At 40.4% G+C, this 25,719-nt stretch overlaps 2 protein-coding genes across 2 annotated transcripts in view; one reads left to right on the forward strand and one right to left on the reverse strand.

The window, feature by feature from the left end:
* Positions 1–10,825, reverse strand: part of AFG2A (AFG2 AAA ATPase homolog A) — a 203,039-nt gene extending 192,214 nt beyond the window's left edge. Inside the window, exons 1-7 of the mRNA XM_074154986.1 lie at positions 10,694–10,825; positions 9,928–10,085; positions 6,643–6,701; positions 4,871–5,506; positions 2,729–2,858; positions 2,020–2,076; positions 1,039–1,162 (exon numbers count right to left, since the gene is read on the reverse strand). Coding sequence (XP_074011087.1) covers positions 1,039–1,162; positions 2,020–2,076; positions 2,729–2,858; positions 4,871–5,506; positions 6,643–6,701; positions 9,928–10,085; positions 10,694–10,825 — 1,296 coding nt within the window. The remainder of the gene's footprint in view (positions 1–1,038; positions 1,163–2,019; positions 2,077–2,728; positions 2,859–4,870; positions 5,507–6,642; positions 6,702–9,927; positions 10,086–10,693) is intronic.
* Positions 10,826–11,999: 1,174 nt separating this feature from the next.
* NUDT6 (nudix hydrolase 6) lies at positions 12,000–25,632 on the forward strand. Its single transcript, XM_074155217.1, has 5 exons — positions 12,000–12,154; positions 12,926–13,129; positions 18,346–18,401; positions 21,444–21,498; positions 24,988–25,632. The coding sequence occupies exons 1-5, from the start codon at positions 12,007–12,009 to the stop codon at positions 25,374–25,376; spliced, it is 852 nt and encodes a 283-aa protein (XP_074011318.1). The 5' UTR covers positions 12,000–12,006; the 3' UTR covers positions 25,377–25,632.
* The last annotated feature ends 87 nt before the right edge of the window (positions 25,633–25,719 follow it).

The raw sequence follows: 25,719 nt of genomic DNA on the forward strand, positions 1-25,719 counted from the left end.
TTTAATCCCCAAGAACCTGCTTTCCTGTATCACAAAAGTAAGCACCAAGGAAAAAAAAAAGGAAGTGTTTAAGCTAAAAGGCAACATTGGCACAAGAACAAAAAGTTATCAGCAGACCATGAATAAACAAGGTTGGGAAACAAATCGTTTAAGGTATCAACCCAGCAGAGACAGGAGGTAATAAAGCTTCCTGTAAGTTCAGCAAGAAAGGCAAGGTCAAAAATCCTAACTGATTTGTTCAACCTCTGCTTTTACACTTTCAGACTGAGGCAAAATCAGTTAGGAGGTCTCCTGCAGTGCCATTTGCTTTTTGTGAACAAAGAACTTTCTCCAGTCAGAATACCATCAGTCTGTGCCATCAGAAAGTATGTTCTGCCTTTGAACAACTCCAAACTGGGAAACTCAAACTATTGTGCAGGAAAATAATGAGAAACTTGCAGATTACATAAACAGCAGAAACGAGTTTTCATACCATGGACAGATTTCTTTCATATTTCCCACTAATAATAATAAAATAATAGATGAGAGATGGGCAAAATTTATAGGCTTAATCATTAATGTACTCAGGTCAATTAAATTTACTCTTTCTTCAGTAGGCCTTTGTTTATGTCCTAAATATTACTATGGCAATCTCAAAACAGGTGTTGTTGCCTTTAATAATGCAGCCTACATATCACCAGAAGTATTTTGATTACTTTGATTTCAGAGCAATTAAAAATACCTGTCTTAGTTCAATGGTGGGCTATCATTAAAATTTCAATTTTATCTCCAAAACTACAAGAGTGGGAGAATGCAAAGGAAAGACAGTGAATAGAAGAAAACTTACTTTCTTTTAATCTCACAGTTATCAGGAGACATTCCCCTCCTACGTCTTCTGTTTAGCATCCAATAAGCATTGGATTACTATATAAAGTCTCACCTCAGCCTATATTCTTTTTCTCCAAATGACACATCTAAAACTGGCTGCATTATAGCAGAAAAAAAATTTTTTTGAGCTAGTCCCCATACACATTGATTGTCTCAATACAATCTACTTACTGAGCCAATCCCATCCATTAACGTCAGCAATGAAGCAACAACTCTCTTTTCAACTTCATTCTGAGCCCCTTCTCTCTTCGGACAGAGTGCATCCAACTCATCTATAAATATAATGGAGGGACGACTGGAAAAAGAAAAAAAAAAGTTAAGGTGCTCAGGAAGATTTAAAACACCAAGGCAGAGAAGTGCAAAGTTTTTTATGGAAAACATCCAGTTCCTACAAAAATTAACAAGCATTCCCCTCCTTTAGGCAACTGAAAGTTTCACCCTTGAATATGGTGTTTCTCAAAGAGGTAACTAAAATGACTAATACATTAGACAACTAATATCTCTAAGATGACCTACCAATCTACTTTTCTATGGCTCTCTCCCAGAGACAACACTGAATATACCTATTTCATGAGTAAAAAGACAGCGTTTTATTTGCTGCTTCTATAAATACAGGACGCGAAAGTCTTTTGCTAATGTATTATGAACAACAATCATCTGGAAGTCTAAAGACTGCCTTAACCAGGTCTAATAAATTTGGGCAGAATGGTACCCTAATCCAGAGGCACGCAATATCCAGTATCAACACTAGCTCATTTAGAGCTGACTTCCATGTCTCAGCACAGAACTACATTGGTCTCCAAAGATAAAACTAGACAGAAAGATTTGGACCCACGTGAAACTCCGGCTCACGCTTCCATCTGTTGAAATAAGCGCACAATACACTAACGATACAGATTGAGCGATTTGGCACCATCTGTAAGAGTCTTTTAAAAAGGGTAGTGTCCAAAAGCATTTAATAGGCATACTAGAATTTCACTGCTTTCCTTCTAGCTAAGCTCTATATAAACAAATTTATTTCCTTTTAAAAACCACTGCAGGAAAAAATTACAATTCAAAGATTCTTGCAAATGTTTTTCTTTTAAGAACATTAACATTGGAATCAATACCGCAAATAAGTGAAAGCGAATAAAACTATCCAAAAGAACATACCGCAGAGAAGCTTCAGCAAATATCTGACGCAATCTTGATTCAGACTCCCCATAAAACCTATAATAATTAAAATATTTTAATAAAAAACATTTTTTGGTCTTTTCCAGGCAACTCGGAAAATTACTGCTCATGTGCTCCAAAAAGTCATAGCGCACCCTTTCAAAGTCCTGAAGTATATGCAAATCTACAATAATCTTTATTTCCACAAGGACTAGAAATTAAGGTAAAATGGGACACAGGGAAAGACATAACTATCTTGTAACTAAAAAAAAAAAAATTAAAGGGAAAAGCTTATCTCTTCTGTGTTAGAAACAATTTTATCTACATTTTTAAAGAACAAAAAAAAAAAAAAAAATTAGTTCCCTGGAACTAATTTGTGCCGTGTCATCTTAATTTCAAATATGCTTTAACAAGTCACTCTTCTTGTTGCAGAACTAAAAAACACACAATTGCAGATGCAGTTTTAGTCTTCTCTTTAATTTAGTCCATGCCTTACACAAATTTCTTGGCCAAATCCCATAAACCTCTTATTACGAGAAGAAACATAAGCCCTACTTGAGAGAACCCTTTCCCGTTTGTTTTTGACTCACTTGGGCAGATAGCCCATAGCAAATTCTACACCTACATCTATCCACAACGGAGAGGTTCCAGGACAGATTTTGGGCTAATATATTTATAGAATTAATGAAAATAAATTGGGTGGACTTACTTGCTTATTATTTCAGGACCGTTAATAACGGTAACGTGAGCACCAACCTCATTTGCAATGGCTTTGGCAATCATAGTCTTCCCGGTACCTGGAGGGCCATATAATAGCACTCCTCTAGGAGGAGGGATTCCTTTAAACAAGCACAAGCACACAGAGACAAAAGTTATTTGTGATAAATGCCGGAGTGAACAACCTGCACTTGCACATTTCACTGTCCCAGTTATTACTGATTACAACTTGACCTCAGCATTAACTTCTTTAATAGACACATTATTTTTATAAAATTGTAGGCTTTCAGTGGGAAGAGCACTCTTATATGGGACATACATCTACATTTTTTACTTTTTATGTCCAAATGATTCTGCTTAAAAAGCAACTATTTAAACAGTTATATTTTTCAGTAGTTCAATATTGTATTTCTCCCTATGCCTTGTGGTGTTTGTGTGAGGTTTTTTTCAAAAAAGTTATGGGACTGAGTACCTAACATCCATGAATGTACTTTAAGTTATTCATGATTACAATATTCCAACATCAGAAAACCACTTCTCTTCAACACTCCAAAAAATTTCAGGAACACCGTGAGGCATGATTCAAGAATACTTACAAAAAGATGAAAAATACACATCGAAAGGATGAATTTGCCTCTTTAATGGCAAATGTTAAGAGCCGAAACAGATAGAAACATTCGGGCACAGAACATAAGGGACACTAGAAGAACAAGGTACTACTGTGTACAGTTAAAAGTGGACAGAAACTATAGGTAACTGCATTATGATCCCAGGTAAAGAGGAAAAAAAATAGATCAAATGGGCACAAACCCAAAACCGGAAGGTAAAAAATTAGAAAGCAAAAAAGAAGAGAAAAATGTTTGACAAAGGACTGACCCTGGCACAAAAGACATTGCTGAAACACGGCCAAAGAAGAAACATCAGCTGGCTACTGCAATACCAGGCAGGGAATGATGCTTGAAGGGCAAGTCACATCCCAGTGGTGACAGAGAACAATACAGCTCGGGTGGACAGAAAACCCAAATCTTAAGAACTAATATACTCAAAAAGACAAAAATTATCTGCTAACTGACAGAGGATAGAAATAGCGTCTTTACAGACAGGTTACTTCATGAGAGTCCATTAAAGCATGTGCTGCTCCCTCGTGTGGTGTTTCTGGTACTGGCAAGAAACAGAGCTGCTGAACCAAAGGTCTCACCTCAGCTGACAGCCTTGGTCCTCACAAACAGACAAGGACTCCCAAGGTTTGGATGGTTAATAAAGGTTTCTAACTGGTGAGGAAACACTATCATCTCATGTAATTAGTACAGAATCTGATCAAGCACTTTTGGAACTAAGTATGAAGTATGCTGATGCTGAAGCAAACTTTCTGCTAACATAAAGCCATGAGGTGATGCCGAGGTTGGAGGTCAGCAAATTGAGCTGGACCACACGTGGATGAAGATGCCTCACACCATCCCACTGACACCTGCCAATCACACCCAAGCAACACACACCGGAAAAGGCACCTGTGTTTTATGGAAATTGTCCCAGTGATCACTGAAATTGCCTCTAAAGCATGTGTGGGAAGAGGTAAGGTAGAGAAATAAAAAGCCTCAAAAACCTATAAATGTCTTTAATATCATGTAAGAGCCCCATCTCACAGCAATGCACACCTAGAGAAGTACAATGAGCAGAAATGCCTGCTTTATCTACATATCCATTTGTAATAAATGCACAGTACAGAGTTTTACCTTTGTCACAAAAATCCTCTAAATTCATATTTATGTTAGATACAATTTTACACATGGCAACAGTAATCGTGTTAGTTTTTCCACCCTGGAATTCCATACTAAAAACACTGAGCATTTTGAGTAAACAGGCTCAAACACTTCCTTAAAATTTTGCAGGAACCCTAGAACTATTTTTTCACACAAGTTAATCATAACATCTTCATTGTATTCATACAGTATAATTATAAAACAGTTTTACATTGTTTGGACACACAAGTATACCAGATCAGATTTTATATACATAAAATTCAGTGCATATCCCTGGAATAACTTGTTGGATTGTTTTTTTTTTTTAAAATAAAGTCACATTAAAGAAAAAAATCTAGTATCAAATGAAGAAAGGCAACTCTTAGGCATCATACCGTAACTCTTGAACAGTTCAGCTTGCTTCAAGGGCAGTTCAACTGTTTCTCTGATAGTTCTGAGCTGGCTGCTTAAACCTCCTATCATGTCATAGGTGACTCGGGATTCACAATCACCGTCTTCTGCTACATTGGTCCTTTTTTCAATAAAATTGATCCTAGTTCTTGAGGAAATGAAATAAAAAGTGTCTGTATTGCTTACTGCTCCACTTTTGCCAGTTAGTGGGCGTCCCTCTCTGCCTCCTTTCCCAGCCAACTCCAGATCATCGGTGAGGTCTACACCATCTCCCTTGTTGCAGGTTTTATCTCCCTGACCAGAGTCTTGACCACTGGCTACCACAGCCGAACTGGGTGTAACTGGTGAACCTAGATCCATCGGTTTGCTTGGTGTGCTCGTAGATGCAAACCCTGGACTATCGTCAATGTCCATCTTGCCAAACTGTAAGGACAAATCTAATGTACTCATCTCCAAATCAGATCTTTCAAGGTCTGGCTCATGCATATCACTGGAAATAGCACTGCCCTGGGCAGTCAGCTCTGCCCCATCAGTTCCTTTCACTTTCATCACCACGATGTTACAAAGTTTGCCATAGAAAGCGAAAGCCAAGAGGTTTCCTGGTAAAACTATTTTCCCATCTACAAGAAGATCAAAAAAGACAAAACAAAAGACAAAGATTAAGAAATTTCAATCTACTTTGGCAGCAATAACATTCAGACATTCTTGTATCAGAATAATTCTGTATCAGGAAGCTTAAATCCTGATTTTAACCTGTTATAAATTAACATATCAAAAGGTAGCTAGGTAATTTCAAGTAATTTAAATGATCATTTTGTACACACTGGATAAACATTTGTCAGTATCACATGTAATCTCTCACAGTAAACTCATTAATTTCAGCATTTTAAATTTCAGACAGCATATAAAAGGAGATTATGGAATTAGTATTGCAAGAAGCAAAAATTTTTTGTTTTCTGCGTGCCTTACAGGTTCACAATATTTCATGTTATCGCACCTTCTTTGAGAGTCTTGGCCTAAAAAAAGTAAGGCTTTAGCCTTTGCGTTGACAGAGAAAGATTTGGAAATGTGATCTGAACGCACCCTACAGGCACAAAAAAACAAGGGCAAAAATGTAAACAAGATTTATTATTTGTAGCCAAACTCATGAATTTGGAATGCAGCTCACGTTTCCTGCTTCTTAGCGTAGCAATACTGTTACTAATTCCTCAACCAGAAGATACCCTTTGAGTAGAACAACTTATCGTGAGTGCTTTGAGTAGCACTACCTTGAATAACTTATTTTGCTTTTTTTGCCTTACTTATACACATCTACCACCCAATGAAGTGCAGTTTTGCTTATTTACCACCTACATAAAAAAACAAAAAAAACCAAAAAAGATTCAGAGTATGGGATTTCATGTTAATACTGATGCCTTTTCTTCTTTTCAATGCACAGTATTGCACTCTCTTCTTCACAGTGCAAGTGAAAACTGAAGTACATCACGGTATCAGCTGGAAGGCCAGCAATGATTGCTAAACAACCATAACATGACCCAGCAATATGTACAATGGACAGAAGGAATGGAATCATGATTAATGCAAATCACATATTTACAGCATGGCAAAATTATTTAGCCCAAAGACAAGTCCCTAAAAGAAGTGCAAGCAGAATAACGGTCTCTATTTTGCTATAAGCCCTTGATTAAGAAGTGTTTGCTTTTATCCAAAACTTGGATGATTTACTACAGTCAAAAGAGAGCAACAAAACTTATACCTAGGTTTCTCAGTAGACAGACAGACATATCCTCGGCATTAATGGTGGCATCTTTGTCCCTGTGGCAGGAAGGAAAAAAAAAAAATATCAATTTTTCCAAGCAGTAACTACTTCAAAACCAACAGTCCACACCACTAAAGCACCATGATGATGAATACCACCTGTTTTACAGTATATGATTTAACCCCATGAACAGAAAAGATGGATGAGCATTTTACAGTCTTAACTGTATGATCATATCATCTTGACTCTGAAGATCCTAGACACATAGTAACAAAAGAAGCATACATACTTAGTTTTGGGTTAGTTTTTCCATATAAAATGCTGTAATAAACAATACCATAGGTTATATTTATCATTTCTTAAGATTACAAATGTGGAACGCGTGCTTCTCATCTCACCAGGCAGAATGGCCACTGTTACATTTACTGAATTGAAAAAATTACAGATAAGGTAGGTCTCTTTCAGCCCTGCAAACACACATACATTAAACTAGCACCTTCAACACTTGCAAAACCGTGCATGCCTTAAGCACTGCACATCCACTATCAAAACAGTACAAGTTTTCCCCACGATGCATTTTCTAGTCTTTTATTTAATCAAGTATAACTGACTCAACAGATAAGCCTTAAACCACTTTCCTCACCAGCCCTGGCCACGCATACAGCATTCTCAAACACCATCTTATCACTGGGATTTAACGCATGACTGAACACGTGTGCCCTTAGCCCAGAGCAAATGAAAGGTAAGAGGTGACTTATGTGAATGGCTTTCTCTGGTGTTCATATTAAACCATTTTACATCACATTTACAGCTCACTGAGAGCACAGACATCATTAACTCCCCCTATTCCTCAGATACTCTGCACTGCAACTTATAAGGCTGTGGCGATTCAACCATTTTTCAGTGATGGTTTATCCATACAATCTATTTCCTGTTTCATTTGGAGCTTTATCTTTTATTAAAGCCCATAAAAGCGTGCATTTATTTTTTTAATTCTTTAGGATTTACCTCCTCCAGCCAATCTATACAAGCCCCACACGTTAGCCCTGCTGTTTTCACCAAAAAAATAAAGGTTTCACTACAGCCGTTTTGCAGACAAATATCCACAACTTTTGTAAGCACTCAGACCTGTATGATAAAAAGCATTACACCAGGAGCTGAACAGCAGCAGCACCAAAGACGTTTAAAGCAGACACAGCTGCTGCAAATAAAGGTATGATCAACGGGGGGAGCTCTAAACCTAGAAATAAAAGCCTGTTTTCCATTCTACTGATGAAGAAAGCGACTTGAGGGAAAGAGGGATGTGATGCTAACTTAGAGGAGAGCTCTCAAGATATCATAGCTGCTCCTGGCAAGTAAACACGTACTCAATCTCGTTGTTGGGGTCTGAGGTCGGGAATTGATTTTTTCACTGGAAGAAAAAGCTAAATTATGCATGCAAGCAACTCTCCAGAGGTAGTAATTTGGATACAATGAACTACACCTCTGAAGTGTGTAGAAACTGAGGCAGTACTCGAATAATGGGATTTCAGTTTATTTCTTTTAATAATCTATATTGTTACATGATAGGATGGCACTATGGTTTGTAGTAAATTAAGAGGCTTAAAACAGACCAATTACAGTTTTCATGTTTTCTCTCCTAGAATGCTTCTAGGAAAACAGTCATTTATATGACTTTTAATCTGGTGGTACATACGTATAACAATCATCAGAGCCTTACTCTTGACTGCCTGAGAGGCAGTAATTACAGTAATCATAAATATTTCAGAAGTTACATGCAGTTCCTCTGACCTCATCCTTAGCTTACATTTCAGTAAAAGTAACAAGTTTAAAGAAAGAATGCATTGGAGATTAACATAGGGAAATATAAACAAATTAGGTTCAATTACTTAATTTAACATGGGGTTGTTTCTTTTCAATGAAATTAGTGTTTTCAACCACCCCTATAACCAAACAGTATGTAATAATAATAAAACTTTCTAGAGGATTAAAATAGCCATAACAAAAAGCCGTAAAGATATCATTTCTTTTTCATTTTCTGGTGAGAAGAGAGGCACGGAGGGCAAAGCAAGCTGATGCCAGGAAGTCGACTTGGCTGCTCATAGTTTGCTAATCAGTGAAACTAATTAAAACTAAACTGGTTACATTACTGACAAAAAGCAAGACTGCCTCACCAACATTTCTGAGAGTCAGTATGCTAGAACACAGCATCTCCCCCTTAAAATGGACAATGACAACACCATGTTTGAAAACAGAGGTTTGACAGGGCCGTGAAGTTAATTTATAGGAATTAAAGTATTGGACACTTTCAAAAGTACACTGTGAAATAACTTTATTTAGAAAATAACTATAATTAGATTCTTTATGAACCCAAATGCTGACTCTGTGCAATGTTAGAAGAATGACAAACATAGGAAGTCATTCAGCAGATCAGTAAACTGCTAATTTCTCAAAGCTTTCATGATTTCAAGACATTTGTGATTTGCACCCTTTTCTCCCTTTTTGGGTGAATTTCAAGGTAAAAACAAAAACATACCTCTGAGAGTTTCCAATCCTAGAAAATATTCCATTAAATAAAAGCTGCCCATAAAACCGTGCATATACAAAGGTGAAGTTTTGAAGTAAGTGGTTAAAAAAAAAAAAAATACTTCACTCTCCCCAACCTGTCAGCCTGTTCTCTTAACTGCAACGCGACTTTTCAACAAGAGCTCCCCAGACAGCAGTTTGCCATATACTTCCTAATGACAACAGCAGCAACATGGCCCCCTTTTAACCCAATATCAACTCTACAAGCAGAAATTATCCTCATTATTTGAGGATAATTATCCTCAATTATCCTTTATAAGTGACTTGAAAGTTTAAAGAATCTGCCTTGATCATTCAGTTATACATCCTTGCCTAATGCAAATGCAAGGCAGGCAGCATGACCTATGCTTCAGGAGGTGCTGGGCTACCCTTACTATTCATTAATCTAACATAAAAAGAGGAATCTCTTCAGACTAACGCACTTAGTGTCATTATATTCTCCACAACAGCACCACTCCTCAGCTGAGATCTTGTACAACAGCTGAGCCACTCTGCCCACAGAGGAGGTGACAGCAGCAGCTAGCCACCAGTCACTAAATTTCAGTCTTACTCCTGCAAACGTCTGCATGTTTGACTTTGTGTGGGTACTAACTCCATCGAAGCAGGAGAGAAAAACAGTATCTCCTAAGAGGTAAGAGTCTGCAGTGCAAAGCAGACACCACATAGCGCATCACTACGTTATAACAAGTTCCATACCTCAACTTTACCTCGACTTCCTCTGCCTGGATGACTGCACCAGTCACAGGCTGCACAGTTACCGCTTCACCTGGATTTACTTTCAGGTTCTTCTGTGTGGTTTCACTCAGCCCTACTTTCCCACCTGGAAAGCCTGTGGTGGGCCAAGCAGTACAGACCTAGGAAGAGTTTCAGAGCAAATAACTGTCAGTTGAGATTTTTTTTTTTCCCCCATTTCCAGACCTCCAGTTAAAGTAAGCAATATCCTATTATAAAAAACATGGACTGAGAGGGAAGAAGGATTAGGTTAAAACCTGGTGCCATAGAGTAAGATACAAATAGCAGTGAGTTCTTAAGGTATGATCCAAGACACTTTTTAAGGAAGAGGTTATATTTTTCCTACAAAGGAGATTAAAAGATTCCACCATGACTCTACACGTTCTGCACAAAAGCATACAGTGTGCTGACTAGGAAACAGTGCAGATCAATGAAGAAAGAAGAGTAAAGGGCTATACTCTTTCTTTGCAAACAAAAGAAACATGTGTGCATATGTAATATACAATGTACAATACATACAGTCACACACATGACAAATTTCTTGAAAAAAAAGCAGCAGCATGGATTTTTTTCAGTACTCAGAATAAAGATGTAACTACAGTGTAGAAAACATGGAAAAGTACATCCATTACCTTTATCAATGCATGCTCCATTTTGGTCCCTATTGAATACAACAGAAACACACTGAAAGCACAAGAAAAGCACTTGTAGGAAGAAGAAGGACTCTCACCTCTTGTCGCCCCTCAGCAGAGGTAAGCAAGACCGGACGACCTATGCAGATGTTTGCAGACTTCATGCTGCTCAGTGACAGCTGGGCAAGGGCTCTTCGCAACATTTTTGGAACTTTGTCATCTTCTAGCATTTGCAGGAGGAAAAATAAAAAGCATCATTTTTTCCCTACCTATTGGATGAATTCAGCATTTCTCGCACTCTCCAATCTAGCAAAACCCTTCCAGTCCCTCATGAGAGGCAGCGACAGCCGTGAGGGAAGCACAGGGACCCTCATGGAATCGTCTCTGTTGGAAGGTACCTTTCAGATTATTGAGTCCAACCATCAACCTAACACTGACAAAACCACCACTAAATCATGTCCCTCAGCACCATTTCTACACATCTTTTAAATACCTCCAGGGATGGCGATTCAACTGCTTCCCTGGGCAGCCTGTTCCAATGCTAGACAACCCTTTCAGTGAAGAAATTTTTCCTAATATCGAATCTAAACCTTCCCTGGCATAACTTGAGGCCATTTCCTCTTGTCCTATTCACCTGTTCTTGGGAGAAGAGACCAACCCCCACCCCTCTACACCCTCCTTTCAGGCAGTTGTAGAGAGCGATAAGGTCTCCCCTCAGCCTCCTTTTCTCCAGGCTGAACAACCCCAGCTCCCTCAGCCTCTCCTCATAAGACTCGTTCTCCAGACCCCTCACCAGTTTCCTCATCCCTCTCTGGACACGCTCCAGCACATCAATGTCTTTCTCCTGGGTGGGAACCGCGCTGTAAAACACCGCGGGTGTTTCTGACAGGCCCAAAACCACACACGGTTACAACGCTGCTGCTTACTGGATTTCCCACCCAGTTTTAGCCCTCTGCGGAGGCCATTACTCTTCCACACCGTAATAAAAGGCGAATTTCACGGTGTCTCAGCCTTGCCTGAGAGACCTCCCTCCCCCCCCCGCTCCCGCAGGTCCCGTCTTTGTGAGGGGACGGGGCAGCCCCTGGGTCCCGCCAGGCCCCGCCAGCGGGAGCCCGGCTTAGCAGGGACTCATTTTCAAACGAGCCGCCCTCAGCCCGTTCCCGCCGCCCGCACCCCCGTACCGGCCTCCACGGCATCGGCGACGCCCAGCGGCAGCGGCCCGCCCTGGGCAGAGCCAGGGGAAGGGATGGCCCCCGGGGAACAGCCACCACCGCTGCCCGGGACCGGCCGCCCCTTGCTCTTCCTTCTGGAGGAGGCGGACATGCTGCCCCGGCGACTGCCGCCGAGCGGTTCCGGGAGCAGAGGGCGGCACCGCCCAGGGGGCGGCCGCTTCCCGCCGCCCTGCCCGGCCATGGTGAGGCTGTGGCGGGTGCGGGGCTGGGGGGCCCTGGCGGGGTTGCGGCCGCGGCCGGACAAGTTCGGGGGGGTGAGCGTGGATCTGGCGGAGCTGCGCCCTCCCCTCCGCCTGGAGCAGGCTGCCTTCGGGCGGTGGCTGCGGGGCAAGTGCCGGGCGGGGACCGGCGGGGTGGGATGGGATGGGATGGGGGGCGGCGGGTTTCCCCATGGTGGCTCGACTCGTGAGAGAGCTCTCTGAGCCGCCGCTGCGCCAGGCGGGCGGTCCTCGTCCTCCACAAACACACCCAGCCACCGAGGTGTGGCGGAGGATGTGGGCAGAGGCGGTGGAAGGCAGCGAAGATGCCTTTCCCGTGCCTTATGGCCGATCGCAACACGAAAGCCGTCGTTTTACGTGTAAAGGCCAAATCGCACCTCGTAGGGTGCCAAGATGGCGGCGCCCCCACTCCTCCTGTCACGTTCCTACACCGTGTCCTGGTTTGAGCGACGCAGGACTAATTTCTCATGCCTGAGAAAACCGTGCTTTTAGAAGACTCTAGTGTCTGAATTTGTGAAAGTATTTACTTTATAGCCAGCTATGGGATGTGGATTTCAAGGTCTCGGTGTTTTCAAGTTAGCCAGGTGCGGGGTATCAGGGGGAGTGAGGCCCAGGCACTTGACCCAAGCAGGCCAAGAGGGTTATTTCATACTGTGAATGTCACAATCGTCTGAACAACAATAAATTCTTGTGGGGTCCTCAAACCATCACACACTTGACGGTAGTTTGACCCTGTAGTAAATGAGGTGAAAATACAGATTTTCATGCGTTAATCCCAATTGTCGTGCGCGACAAAGTGTAAGACCGGAGGGAACAAAGACAAGGCGGGGGGTCTGGGAGTGGCAGCAACCATTACCCTCCTCTCCTCGCTCTCTTGCAGGCGCGGTGGCCCAGTGGCGGGAGGAAGGACGCCTGGCCGTCTGGCTGCACGTCCCCATCCTCCAGAGCAGGTTTGCAGAGGCAGCCGCTTCGCAAGGCTTTGCTTTCCATCACGCCGAACAGGGCTCGTCCACCTTGACGCTGTGGCTGGGAGAAGGGCCCAGCAGGCTACCAGGGTACGCCACCCACCAGCTGGGGGTTGCAGGTTAGTTACAAAAGCAGTTGGATCCACAAAAAGCCTTTCAAACAAGGCCCTAGGACCAGGTTCAGTAGGAAATCGACTGTTCCTCTGCACAGCCAATGCTTGGAAACCAGCTGCTTACTCTTTGGGTAACTTTACAAAGTGAAGCATGTAATTGCGCCTGTACATCCCTGTGTGTTGTTAAAAACTGGCCAAGAAAGAGAGTTTCCTTGAAACAATTCCAGTCTGAGAAAACAGTAAACAGCTCAGGGGGAAGAAAATGTGGTCCTAAAGCTTTGAAATTACCTCACGAATACTGGTTTTGAACACCATTTTGAGAACCATATATTGGCTTTTTGCTTGCGAGTAAGAGTGGTAGGATTTCAAGGTTCAAGCAGTTTTTTTAAAGTGAAAAAGTAACTACAAACATTAAGAAAAAATTCACTTCTCTGCTCCCTGTCCTTACTCTAGATGCTTAATATATGCATCTGTCTAAACTATGCTCAAATTAGGGTCCGTAAATGGGGCGAACTTGACCCAACAGGGATTGTTTAGGAGCTAGTACAAATGTTAGGCTAAATTACAACAGTCCAAAAGCTGCTCCAAGCTGTGCTTGGAAGTCCACAACCCAAACAAGTATATTTTACAAACAAACAAACATCTGGCCATCATACTCTTACCCATCTGGACCTCCCACAACCACAGTTGGAAAGGAGTTGCTCTGAAAACGGAGGAAATTCCCAAGGAACTAGGTAAGACGGTGTTCCTTTTTTTTTTTTTTTTTTCTTATACAGCACAGGGAACTGACGATGAGTCAGCTTGAACTTGGCTTCACCAAATTTGCATGGTTTTGCCCCCTCTCTCAGCAGTCTTCCACAGATATGCAATTACCTGTCCCATCATTCAGTAATCTCCTGTAATCTGAAGTAGTACCAGTATCCCTCGTGCACTGGTAAAGGCTATATAACACTCAGCAGTTACAGCAGAGGGACAGCAGATCTCTCCTGTTAAAAGCTTGACTTGTTTGTCCTTGGTTTGCAGGGACGTTCATTCTTCAACAAGTGGTTTTAAGCCCCATAAATAGCAATTTGAAAAATCTAGTTAGTATGGATTTATAAAAACTGGATTATTCTATGTAGCAGCAGGTCAGGTGAAAGTAAGTTTTGGAAAAACAAAGCCTTCAGTTACAAAACCAGTGCTGCTGCTACCAGTAGTAGGAGTTTTCAGTTCCAAAGCCGGCAGAGGGCAGCATAGAAGCTGAAGATGGGCTTGGATTTTTTCAATGGACATGTTAGAGCATGTTTTCCTGAGGTATGAAGATCTCACCATTAAAATATGTGGCATTAAACTCGAGTAAGATAATGCATTCTCCTAGCAAAAGCACCGTGTTACTCCTTACAGTTAAAACTTGCATGTTTGAGGAAACATGATTAACTGAAAGGGGATTTTTTTGAAGTAGGTTTTGCATAGCTGAAAGTTCTATTTAAAAGAAAATCATGTAACGTGTTGTGAGCCTGATGGTTATCAGGAAGGATGTAATACAAGAAAACTCATAACTTTGAAAAGCTCTCAAACATTTGAAAATATGAAAAATGCACTTTCAAAGCATAATTTGCTGTTGTACTTTGAGATAAACACTTTGCACTCTGCAAGTAAGGAAAAAACTTTGAGAGAAGAAAGTTTCATAAATGCAGGTATATGGATTTCATAATTTATTAGACAGGTTTAAAAATTGCACAACATATAATGTATGTGGGTTTTGCTACCAATTTTCAAACGTGTATGTTTTTATTAATTATTGGGAGTTTCTTTAAAAGAGGTAAAGACTTAAGGAGGGCATTTGTGCAGGTAAACAAACAGATTTTTGTGTGTGAAATAATGACTGCAGTATTTTTTTTTACCCTCTGTTCGACTCATTATCAGTGGATCTGGAACAGAGTCCAAGAATACACTAAGCAGCATGGATACCACCTAACATACGGTTATTCTGTTATCTTTCTATTTCAGGAGGGAGAGCCTGGGTAGTGGAAGGCCTTCATTCTATTTTTAATTAATTTTATTGAAATATTACATTATTTAAATACATGCATTTGTATTGTGTGTATGTGCCAAACCTTAGGCATTTTTATCTCCTGCACAAAAAACTGTGGTTTAGAAAGTTTCTGAAGTAAAGAAAAGCAAACGTGCTGATGAGAGTCTTCATCTCAAAGCTGTGGCCAGTCAGTTAAATACAGGACTTAGTCCCTTGAGCATCCTGAAAATACCCAGTGGAGGCGTTGCGGGTGGTTTGCTGGCCTGCAGGAACCCGGCACTGGGAGCGGACAGCATGTAGCGAGCCTGCATTGCCAACTAGACCAGCAGCTGGTTTTTGTCCTGTCTGGAGTTCACCACACAGCGAGTGCTGCGCAGCCTGGGCTAGTGCCTCGGCATCATCTAGCCAAGCGATGACAAAGGTGTGAATAAGCAAGGTCAGGTCATATTTTGCCAGACTAGATCAGAGTCGCCAAGCAGAGAGAGTAGCAAACGTTACTCATTGGGCTTGGCCATTATTGTTTAGAAATAGTGGAATATGTGATGTGTCTTCCAACAAGCTTACTGCATCCGTTTGTAGGCGGCAGGATTTTCCAAATATGTCAAGGCACGGAAAAGCTTCTGGTGTATGAAATGATTAAGATGTTTTTGAAAAGCATTTCCAAAATTCTCCACCTCCTAGGAGGAAGTGTTCTGCCATCCAGAAAGTGACGTGTTTGTAAATGTCCCACATAACAATGGCATAGGAGGACAAGTGAGGAAGGAAAGTAGAAGGAGAGAAAAAAGTAAAAGTCATTCTCTTCTCCCTCACGTGTAGTATAAGCCTTTACAACACAGGTGTTCTTTTCATTGCTACCTACCTTAATCTAGCTGTTGAAACAAAGTCATTGGAGTTGGAGAGAAGGGTCTCTACACACTCACACACATGCATGATCGATAGCCTTGGCCAGTCCTCTTACTTAAGGAAACGTGTAAAATGAGCAGCTGCATAAATGGCAAACTGCACAGGAAGATGGAGTTAGATAGGTTATGATAGTCCAAGGAATCACAAGTGATTTAAAAGCAGTTCCCAAGTTGTTTTACAAAGTAGTACCTATTCTGGTCTGCTGATGTTTACAATGCAAGCAGTCATGGCGTGCACTCATTACATGGATGACAAGTGCTCTACAACTCTGAATATCTTTTCGTACATGTTTACATCAGTCATAAAGAAAACAGGTAGAATGAAGATAATTCCTTCCCCTCCCCCCTCCCCCCCCTGCCATTACTCATTGTCTGGAGTTGTCTAAGGAATATTTTTTTTATTAAATAATTTTCTTACCTATTTCCCAAAAGAGAACACTGAAAACAAAGCAGTGTTGAAATAGCAATTACTTGGTTAGGCTACAAGTGTAAACCTTTCCAGAAAGTCATCCTGGCATTGGGTGATTTAAAGCTCCAGGTACCACATTTGTAGCAAGAGGGGGAGTTTTTAAAACCACAGTTCAGAGGCTGGCGCCAGGCTCTCATCCCACAGATACTATAACCAGGTGTGGCCCAGTGAGCCCCAGCAGAGGGACTCCCGAGTTACACTTGAGAAAAAGAGACCAGACAGCAAATCCCATTAGTGTTTTTCCTTTCTTTTTGCTTTGGATTTAGGTATCATCTAGCAGAGGTTCTGGACATCTCACAGAGAATTTCACTGCCAAAAATTACATTCACAGGCATTGATTTCTGGGGAACAGTGGAGAGGACGTTCTTTCTGTTTGATTCAAACTGCAGTTTCCTGGCTTCAGCAGTCCTCCTTGGTCTCAGCAAACCATTTGGCTGAAGAATGTCTTTTCTAGAAAATAATCCCTGTAATCACAGCATGCATCAAAGTAGCTCCTGCTTTCCTTTTGTTCCCTCTTTTAATCGGTGCAGTACTTGAACCTGGGCACTGCTAAATATGTGCAGGAGGAATGAAATCACAAAGTCAGAAGCCACGGGGAGACAGATATGTGACTACCCTCTTCAAGCATGTCCTTTGACATATCTTGAAGGAAGATTGGTATTTCATCTTTTAAATATTCCTCCTACACATAAATCTGCCATGTATTATTAAAAAACAGGATGTTTTGAGCTGGACACTCATTCCTTAATAATTCCCTTCTGTGGAAGTGTGTCCCCATAGCATTTTAAATGCGTATATCATCACAGATCTGTCCATCCACTCTTCTTCCTGCTGTAAAATGATACAAGCATTTTTTTATTGTTACCTACTAATTTGAAGCCCATCCATGACTGACGTGGACAAGAGCCTGGTAAGCTGCACCACTGTACTCATTCTGCTCACCACAGCACACTTTAAAGTCTGAGAAAAATACCTGTTTTAAAGGGAAGACATTGTGAAAGTATGACCAGTGAGTGTGACATGATGACTAAACATGAAAGCACTTGGGTTTTAAAAAGTAGGAAAACTTGTAATCTGTGGGAGAAAGTCATGGCCTGAGCATGAGCACAAAAGGAAAAGCTGAACTTAACAGTTTTAAAAAAATCAGGATGTATGAATCAAGTGAAAGTGTCACTTTTCCAATTGGAAGCAATGCGTTTTGATTAACAAATGGACTCAGATTACTGTGCAGTTCCTATCATGAGTTCTTAGCTGGGTAGTACAGTATCAGTTTATAGTCAACCAGTTGAACATCATCGGTATAGTCAGCCCAGTGACTACTAAACCTTGTGTATTATTAACCAGAAAACAGGGAGGAGTTTCATCGTGAATTTCACTGGAGAAGGGTTCTCACCCACTGTGGCTACTCGGCCAGAATCGCTGGAAAAATTTCTGTTCTTTGAGCAAGGTTACAGACACGTCTCTGCTGACGCAAGCTGCTTTGCTAGGTTATTTGGAAGACGTCTTCAATCTTGCATTCTTTAGTTGTGATAATATTAACACAAGCAAATTATTCTTTTCATTTCTTGTCTAGTCTGGAACTTAAATGTGGGAAGTATTTTTGTTGGTGCTGCTAACTTTGAATTTTTATACAGGATACTTAACCTTTTTTAATATTTCATTGTGTATCAGTTTTCCACCGACAAACCACTTTCTGTGATTCATCCAGACAAATCTTGCTAACTGTAAACTGAGTATCATTAGGGGTTTGTCCTGCTTTATCAAAACATGTTAAATTATGGTTGTTAAGACTGAATGTAGTCAGTCTTAATCTTTTTCAATATTATCTGTCTACTAGGTGCTGTTCTGGATGAAAGCACTGGAAAGGTGTTGGTGGTACAAGACAGAAATAAGGTAAGTTTGTGATAGGGTTACATAATAGAGACGTTCATTTAGATAAGCCTACTCTATAGTACAAAGATCTGCTTTTCATTCTAGTACAAAATTGTGGTAGTTAATTTGTGTGTGTCTTGCAACACATCTATCAACAGATTGCATTTGAAGGGAAAAAAATAGACTTTGAAAATCAACGCCTTTGTTGCTAGTTCTAACTGGTAGTTGAATCAGTATCCTTTTTGCTTTGAGTTTTGTGTTTTCTCCTGACCCAAGAATCCCTGACCTTGTGGTAGGATCCGTGCAGACCTCTGGAAAACCCCTGTGGCTCAAAGCAGATTTTGGGAGAAGGATTCTGATTTTGTTTGGTTTTGAAAATTCCAGGCATGCTTGTGGCTTTAAATAAGCAGTAACATGGTTGGCCATGACCTTGACACCACCTTTGTAGAGCAGGTGTAAAGATCATTCATTTCTCGCTAAGTGAGATGCTTGACCTCGCTACTGAGAATGCCTAACCAGAGAGTGTTAGTGTGGTGGTGGTGGGCCGTGTGATGTGGCGTGAGGTGACCAAGCACCCATCACCGGTAACGGCTCTCAGCCACCATCAGGCCAGCCTGGGTTCTAATACAGCAAGTGCAGAATGCTCACAGGCTCATTAGCAGCTGCCTGTGCTATTCCATTTAAAAAATACTTAGCTTCCATTTGCAAATTAAATAAGAGCGCCCCTGGTACAGTGAGATTAACTGCAATTTTAACACGGAAACAATCAAAACTTACATACGCTAACTGAAGTATGAAGTAACTTGGATGCATCATTTACATTTTATATAGTTAAACTATGCCAGAATCTCACTGGCTACATTTTTCTATCTTTCCTGAAATACCTACTAAGAGATCTCTTCTCAGATCTCAGATGATGGAAACATCAGTTCCTTGGTGACTACGTCACAGTTAATCAACTTCAGTGAAAGGGGCTGCTTTCATATGCAGGTTCAATCATAAAGCGTGTTCCACTTGTAACGCAAGAGCTCAGAGGAAGAGAAACACCCTTTTCTTTTTTCCTGTAAACTATTAATTTTATGATTTTACTTACCATAAACTAAAATTTCAAGGACTTCTCTATAGCAGGACCTTCAGGTTTACATTCAGTAATTACCAATGAAAAGATAAACCCAGCATGCAAGCTGTAGGATCCAAAAGCAGTTCCGGTTCTAGTGAGTCTCCAGGAACAGAACAGCACATTGTAAACTTTAGAAATGCTACCTTTATTTTTCCTTTGAAGCACACAGAAATTATAAAACTGAATGCTTACCTTTTAGTAAATGTCTTAAAACAAAGAGTAAAAGCGGAAATCACACATTCTGCATATTTTGAAGTTTCCTAAGTCCAGGAGGCTTAAGGTTTAACTTCTTAACGCTGTGGTTTTGTTAAAGCTCGCCCACGGGCATTTGAAATGCAGGTATCTCTATCCAGTTTTACAGTGAGATGTCGATGCTCTGTGCAGGTTGTAGGTGCAATTCCATACTCGCCAGACATTACCTCCTTAGCCTCTGGCCTCAAAACACAAGAGGAACCAGCCTGGCACCATCCGCCCTCCAGCCCATTCTGGAAAGCGGGATGGATATATTCCAGGTCAACGATTTCAGCTCACCTTTCCAGAACAAAGCGGACACCTCACACAGGGAGGGAGGGAGGTGAAAGGAAAAAATGATTATTTCTGATTCTCCTCTTTACAGCTCTCTTGTAGCAAGTGGATAAAAGTAAGCATAAACACCGAAGCATATGAATACCCACACATTTCTTGTGCAGTGAACAAAGAAAATATTCCAGTGCAAGCAAATTGGCTCGGAGGGTGTCTGTTTCCCACTCTCAGTTCCACCACTCCTCTCCCTTCTTCTTCTCCATGAAATGAAAGATTTCCCTGAAATGGTAACCTTTAATAAAAATTATGTTCTGAAAGCTTAAAAAAAATAAATTTAAACAGCTAGTGCAATTTTTAGAGCTGTTTGGGTTTAATCATGAAAGGACAATTCCACAGCACATAAAGAAAAATTTCCAGGAACTGAAAGCAAATCTGAAAGCCAACAGACAAATATATGTATTTTCCATCTGCACTATTTTTAATCTGTTATGTTAAATTCCTATCCAAGCCCTTTAAGAGTGCCCAGAAAAAAACATTTTCCAGTGAAGTCGGTGGGATTTCAAATCACTGGAAAGCACGCAACTTCCCTCTCTGTGCTGCATGTACAAGAGAAGCCACCTCTTTTTTTTCCCCAGAGTGTACCTTTTTACTGTGTTAATTTCTAGTTGAAGGTTAACTTCTTCCTATATAAACTTTTAACAAGGAAAGAAGTAAAAGGAAAACCTTTACATAGGTGTAAAGGTAAAACCTACAAATCTTTATGCATTTGCAAGAGGTGTAGGAACTGGGAGTCCTTTACCAGTATCACTAACAGCACCAAGTCTGCGCTTCACATTCTGTTTTTAAGTACTGAACTTTATTGCAATTCAATAAATGCTTCTACATATCACACACAAGGCCTCAGTTTTTGTATTCCATGAAAACAAACGACAAATTACACTAAATGGTTATTACAGACACACAAAGTTATCTTAAAGCCAGTGCAGTATAGAACAGTACTACAATCATAATACCTGTTTGTAAGATTAAATATATATACATTTTTTAAAAGCCAAAACCATGGAAGTGGAATACGTTAGTGATTAAATATAAGATTATATAGTCTGTAGCAGCTTTTTTTTAATATTCAACTACTCTATCTAGTTATCTAGCAGCAACGTTGTCTAATGACTGTTAGACAGTTTGTATTTTCAATCAGTAGATGTTTTGTTCCAATATTTCCTACAGACTGTAGATATCTCTGAACACCACTTTAGCAAGAAGAAAGTAGTTTCTACTTAAAGCCTTAGTGATGTTCGTAAGAGTAATCACAATACTGCAACTTCAGCAACAAAAAAGGTCACATGTTAATTGTCTCCTTCATACTAGAGAGTACGAAACAGGCTGCCTACTTCAGTAATATTTTTTTTCCTCCAATACAGACTCTAAATGCGTGGAAATTTCCAGGAGGTCTCTCTAATCCAGGCGAAGACATTGGTAAGTGCTAGGACAACAGGTCAGACGTCAACAGAATTATAAAGACATTAATGGTACTGAAAAACATCGTGACCCACATCACTCCTATGCCTAATCACTTCTTTGAATTAACGGTGAATAGATGAAGTGACGTGATCCCATGACCGTAATGGTAATGGGGTAACGTTATGTTCAGGGCAGAGAAGCTTTGTGTTTACAACATTTACCCTTTTCCACAATTTCTCTTAAATAAGTGCTTGAAGCCAGCTTATTTTTTGTAGGTTTGCTGGATACGCTGTAATATGAGCCAAAAGTGCAGAGGATTAAGGTAATCGGAATATAACCCAAATAAAGCTGAAACGGGGAGCTCTCAGCTCGCACTGGAATCCAGCACAGCGAGCTCTACAATGCACTAGGCAAAAATTTCCAGCTCTCCATTTTTACGTGCAAAACAGAAATAAGTACACTTGCTTCCTTCCACCCTTAGTCTAAACAAATGAAATGAACAAGAGTTCTTTGGCACAGGACCAGCATTAAATGCAGCGCCTGAGTCCCAGGCACCTACTTTCAACCAGAGACTTAAGGCACTTCTGTATTAAAAAACAATGCTGATTTAATGAAACCTGTCATCTCTGCCCAGCACAGGTGATGATGAACACTGCTGCAGTGATGTTCAGAGGTGAATGAACAAGGGTGTTTATGAACAGAGAGAAAATGGTGCTTTTTCTCCTTGTATCTCACCCCTTAAAATTACGATCCACAGACTGGTTAACTGTTAAATTACACTGCAGTTATTAGGTAGCTCTTGTATATTTGCTTATATTAATTTAGCCCCACATCAATATTCAGGTATGAACACATTCTTCCAGTAACTCAAAAATGCAGAACTCAAAAATGTTGCCCAGAGCAATGCAGCAACTCTGGCAAACTGGGTATCAAGCCCAGATTCCCTGACTGTTGCGTATCTTAGAAATATCTACTATTTTGAGCAGTCTTCCTACAACATGTGGAGGGCTTGTATTCCAGTTCATTATTTCAATTCATGGAGAAAGTTTCTAGTGAGTGGGATACGGCTGAGTTGTAGTTTTCATAACTCATGAGTCACATTTTAAGTCTTTTTGTCAAACACAGTGATAGAAATCAGAATTATTTGCTTGACAATGCAAGTACATATAGTGAAATGGATCGGTGTTTTCAGAAGAATCCAAAAGCCATGTTTGTTGTCTAGCCAGGCTCCACTTCTAGGAGATGCCAGAGAGATTTTTGTACTGAGGAAAAAGAACAAGTAGAACTGGCAACAGCTTTGCCAGAGGAACACCGAGTAAGCCAGCGGCCATCCCTCAAGTAAGAGGTGAGATTATGGCTGGAGCCTGGATGTAGGTGTTGAGAAACACCTGGGAGGAAACAAGTCTCTTACAACTCCCCTCCTGCCACTACTAAACTATACGAGAATAAAAGTTACGATTCTCTCCATCACATCTTAATATTACAAGAAGATATAAATTAGTGAAGCATAAAATATAATAGAGATTAATTCTACTTTTTTCATCCTTACATAAAACCTTATAAAATCACAGTAATTCAAGGGAATACATTTCAATTTACAATTACAAATTGCAACTACAATGCTTGAAAGTCCTGTAATTGTATGAAGTGACAAAATACATGGCTGCCTATTTTAATGAGTACAAACTGACTTGCGCAAGTAATTTGAATAGTTTCATAATGCAGATTAAGCAAAGTGCACATATTTTTGTATTTGAGTATTTCTGAAACTCAAGCCCTAGTGTTTCTTCTAGTTTAACTGTCATTATATATTTATAGGTATATACACATTTAAATAAAAGGGAAACAGAAAAAGGCACTTTATCTAAAAGCAAAGCTCAATGCTTAAATGGAATTCCTAATTATTTAATTTCTTTTACCATAGCCTGCCTCAGCATTCCTCATGATCACAATTGTTTACCTTCTTTGAGCGCTTTTGTGTACTACAGCCCCTTGCCTAATAATAAAACCACTTGCCACGTGGAGTCTGCTTCACAACCACTATTTTAAACCAGAGAACTGCAGAGGCCTCTCTGGCCCACATAAAATGCAGGGCCAGTAATGGTAAATGAGTGTCTTCCCCCATGTACTTCTTCCCCATATGCAGTAGCCTTTTAACTAAATACTACTGTAATAAAGTCACAAATATAAATGTTTGCAGGCACCATGTATTAATGGGTCTCCAATCCCACACAGACCTCTATACGCTTGGTGTAAGCTTCACACAGCTCGTTCCATTGCAGGATGGAAGTTGAGCTGAGGCAGAAGTATGTGCAGAATCAGGGCCATTAACACTGAGTTGTTTGGCCTCTGCTGGATAAATTGTTTTGTTTATATATTGCTAGCCACTGTATGTCCTGAAATTATTTCCAATATTTGAAACTAGCCCTAAAATGTCTGTTTTGTTCACCTTTGACATGTCACAATGCAAGCTTCCATAGGAAGGCAAATCTCTACAAAGTCTTGTAAAACGTGTTTTGCTTTCAGACGTAAGCCAACACGCTCATTTCTTTCTGAAAATGAACTAACTGAAGCAGGTAACACTGCAAAACAGCTGTATGCATTTACTACTCAAACAAGACACAACTATGAGTTTACATAGATTTGGAAAAAGCTGGTATTTTACCTACCAGTAGGATTTGACTTGACTAAAAAAAAAAATTAAAAAAAAAAAATCTATTTGGGCTTTTCAATTTAAGTTGCTGTTCAAGAGAAAAATCTTTTTGTAGAGTCCTGAATAGATGGGTAATTCTGCTGTAATTGCAGTACACAGACCTTCTTGACCCTTTAAGTTACGGCAAAGGTGACACCTACATCACTGTGGCTGATGTACACAAAATGTACACGTGCAGCATGGATGCAGCGTGTTTTCTGCAAGAAAATTTCCACATGGTATACTGGTACTATGGCACGTTTCAAATGGCACTAGACACTTAAGATACATTTTGAAAATAACTTAGTGCCAACTTTCTGCAAACAGTATTTTTACCTATTTTGTTACTCCTTCTGGCAAAGTGCAATAAAACTTAGCAATTTGATCGCGTGATCTGACATACGTACAGGTGTTCAGCTGCACGGGGTCTGAATCTGAAACTGGGCAGAGGCGAGGAGAGAGATGAGGGCTGAGATTCAGAGGACTGAGAAAAGGGTGCAGTGCTATCTTGGATTATGAAACCAGTGGAGCCAGCGACCATCAGAATGTCTGTTTCAAAACCACGCCCTGTACAGTAGTATCGAAAGTTCCTTACTTTCATCATTCTGTCGGATATACACAAGCAAGGCATAGAGCAACTGGGGACCAAAAAAATCAGCTTATCCTTGTGTCGAAACAAACAGGCTTACATTCTGAACAGCTTATGAAGCAGAACAGAGAACGTTTTGAGTTTGAAATTTTCCACGATCAAAAGGCTTAGAGAGCGTTAAGGTATTCTTCTGTGTATCGTAAGGATTGCTCTTTTCACCTAGGAGACACAGCAGTTCGAGAGGTTTTTGAAGAGACTGGCATCAAGTCAGAGTTCAAGTCCATCCTAAGCATAAGGCAGCAACACCAACACCCTGGAGCCTTCGGGAAGTCAGATATGTACATCATCTGTCGCCTGGAGCCCTCCTCCTTCAACATCAGCTTCTGCCAGCAGGAGTGCCTCAGGTGTGAATGGATGGACCTCGTGGAGCTTGTTAGGACGAAAGATGCTACTCCCATCACCAGCAACGTAGCTAAACTCTTACTTTACGGATACCGGGAAGGGTTTGATAAGATTGATATAACCACGAGAGAGTTTCCAGCTGTCTACACAGGCCGATTCTACAAACTATACCACAGGGAGCTGCCTGAGTCCTACAGAAACATTACATGATAGCAGTACATTTCACATTTCAGTAGATTAATAATTTACATTTATTACTTTAGTGTTATTTAGACCATATTAAAATTATCCATGGAATTTTTTAGGTAATTATTAGAAAGTAATTATTTATTCTCTAGTAAGCTATAGAGATATAAATTATTTTTAAAGGTAAATATTGCTGTAAGTTTGCATCGGATTTGGTTTCCTTTACTCTGTAAAGCAAACATAAGGTAAATAAAATAGCTCTACATAAGAGATCTAGCAGAAAACAGAAGTGTTACTGATCCTGAAAATGTATTTTCCAAGTAATTTTACCTCCACACACACTGGTACAACAGGTTTAAAGAGCAAT

The sequence above is a fragment of the Numenius arquata genome, chromosome 10 (genome assembly GCF_964106895.1).
Source record: "Numenius arquata chromosome 10, bNumArq3.hap1.1, whole genome shotgun sequence".
NCBI lineage: Eukaryota > Metazoa > Chordata > Aves > Charadriiformes > Scolopacidae > Numenius > Numenius arquata.

Coding starts and splice junctions, on each gene's coding strand:
- NUDT6 (XM_074155217.1), top strand. CDS start 12,007: ATGGTGAGGCTGTGGCGGGTGCGGGGCTGGGGGGCCCTGGCGGGGTTG. Junction 12,155..12,925: donor CTTCGGGCGGTGGCTGCGGG/GCAAGTGCCGGG, acceptor GCTCTCTTGCAG/GCGCGGTGGCCCAGTGGCGG. Junction 21,499..24,987: donor TAATCCAGGCGAAGACATTG/GTAAGTGCTAGG, acceptor CTTTTCACCTAG/GAGACACAGCAGTTCGAGAG.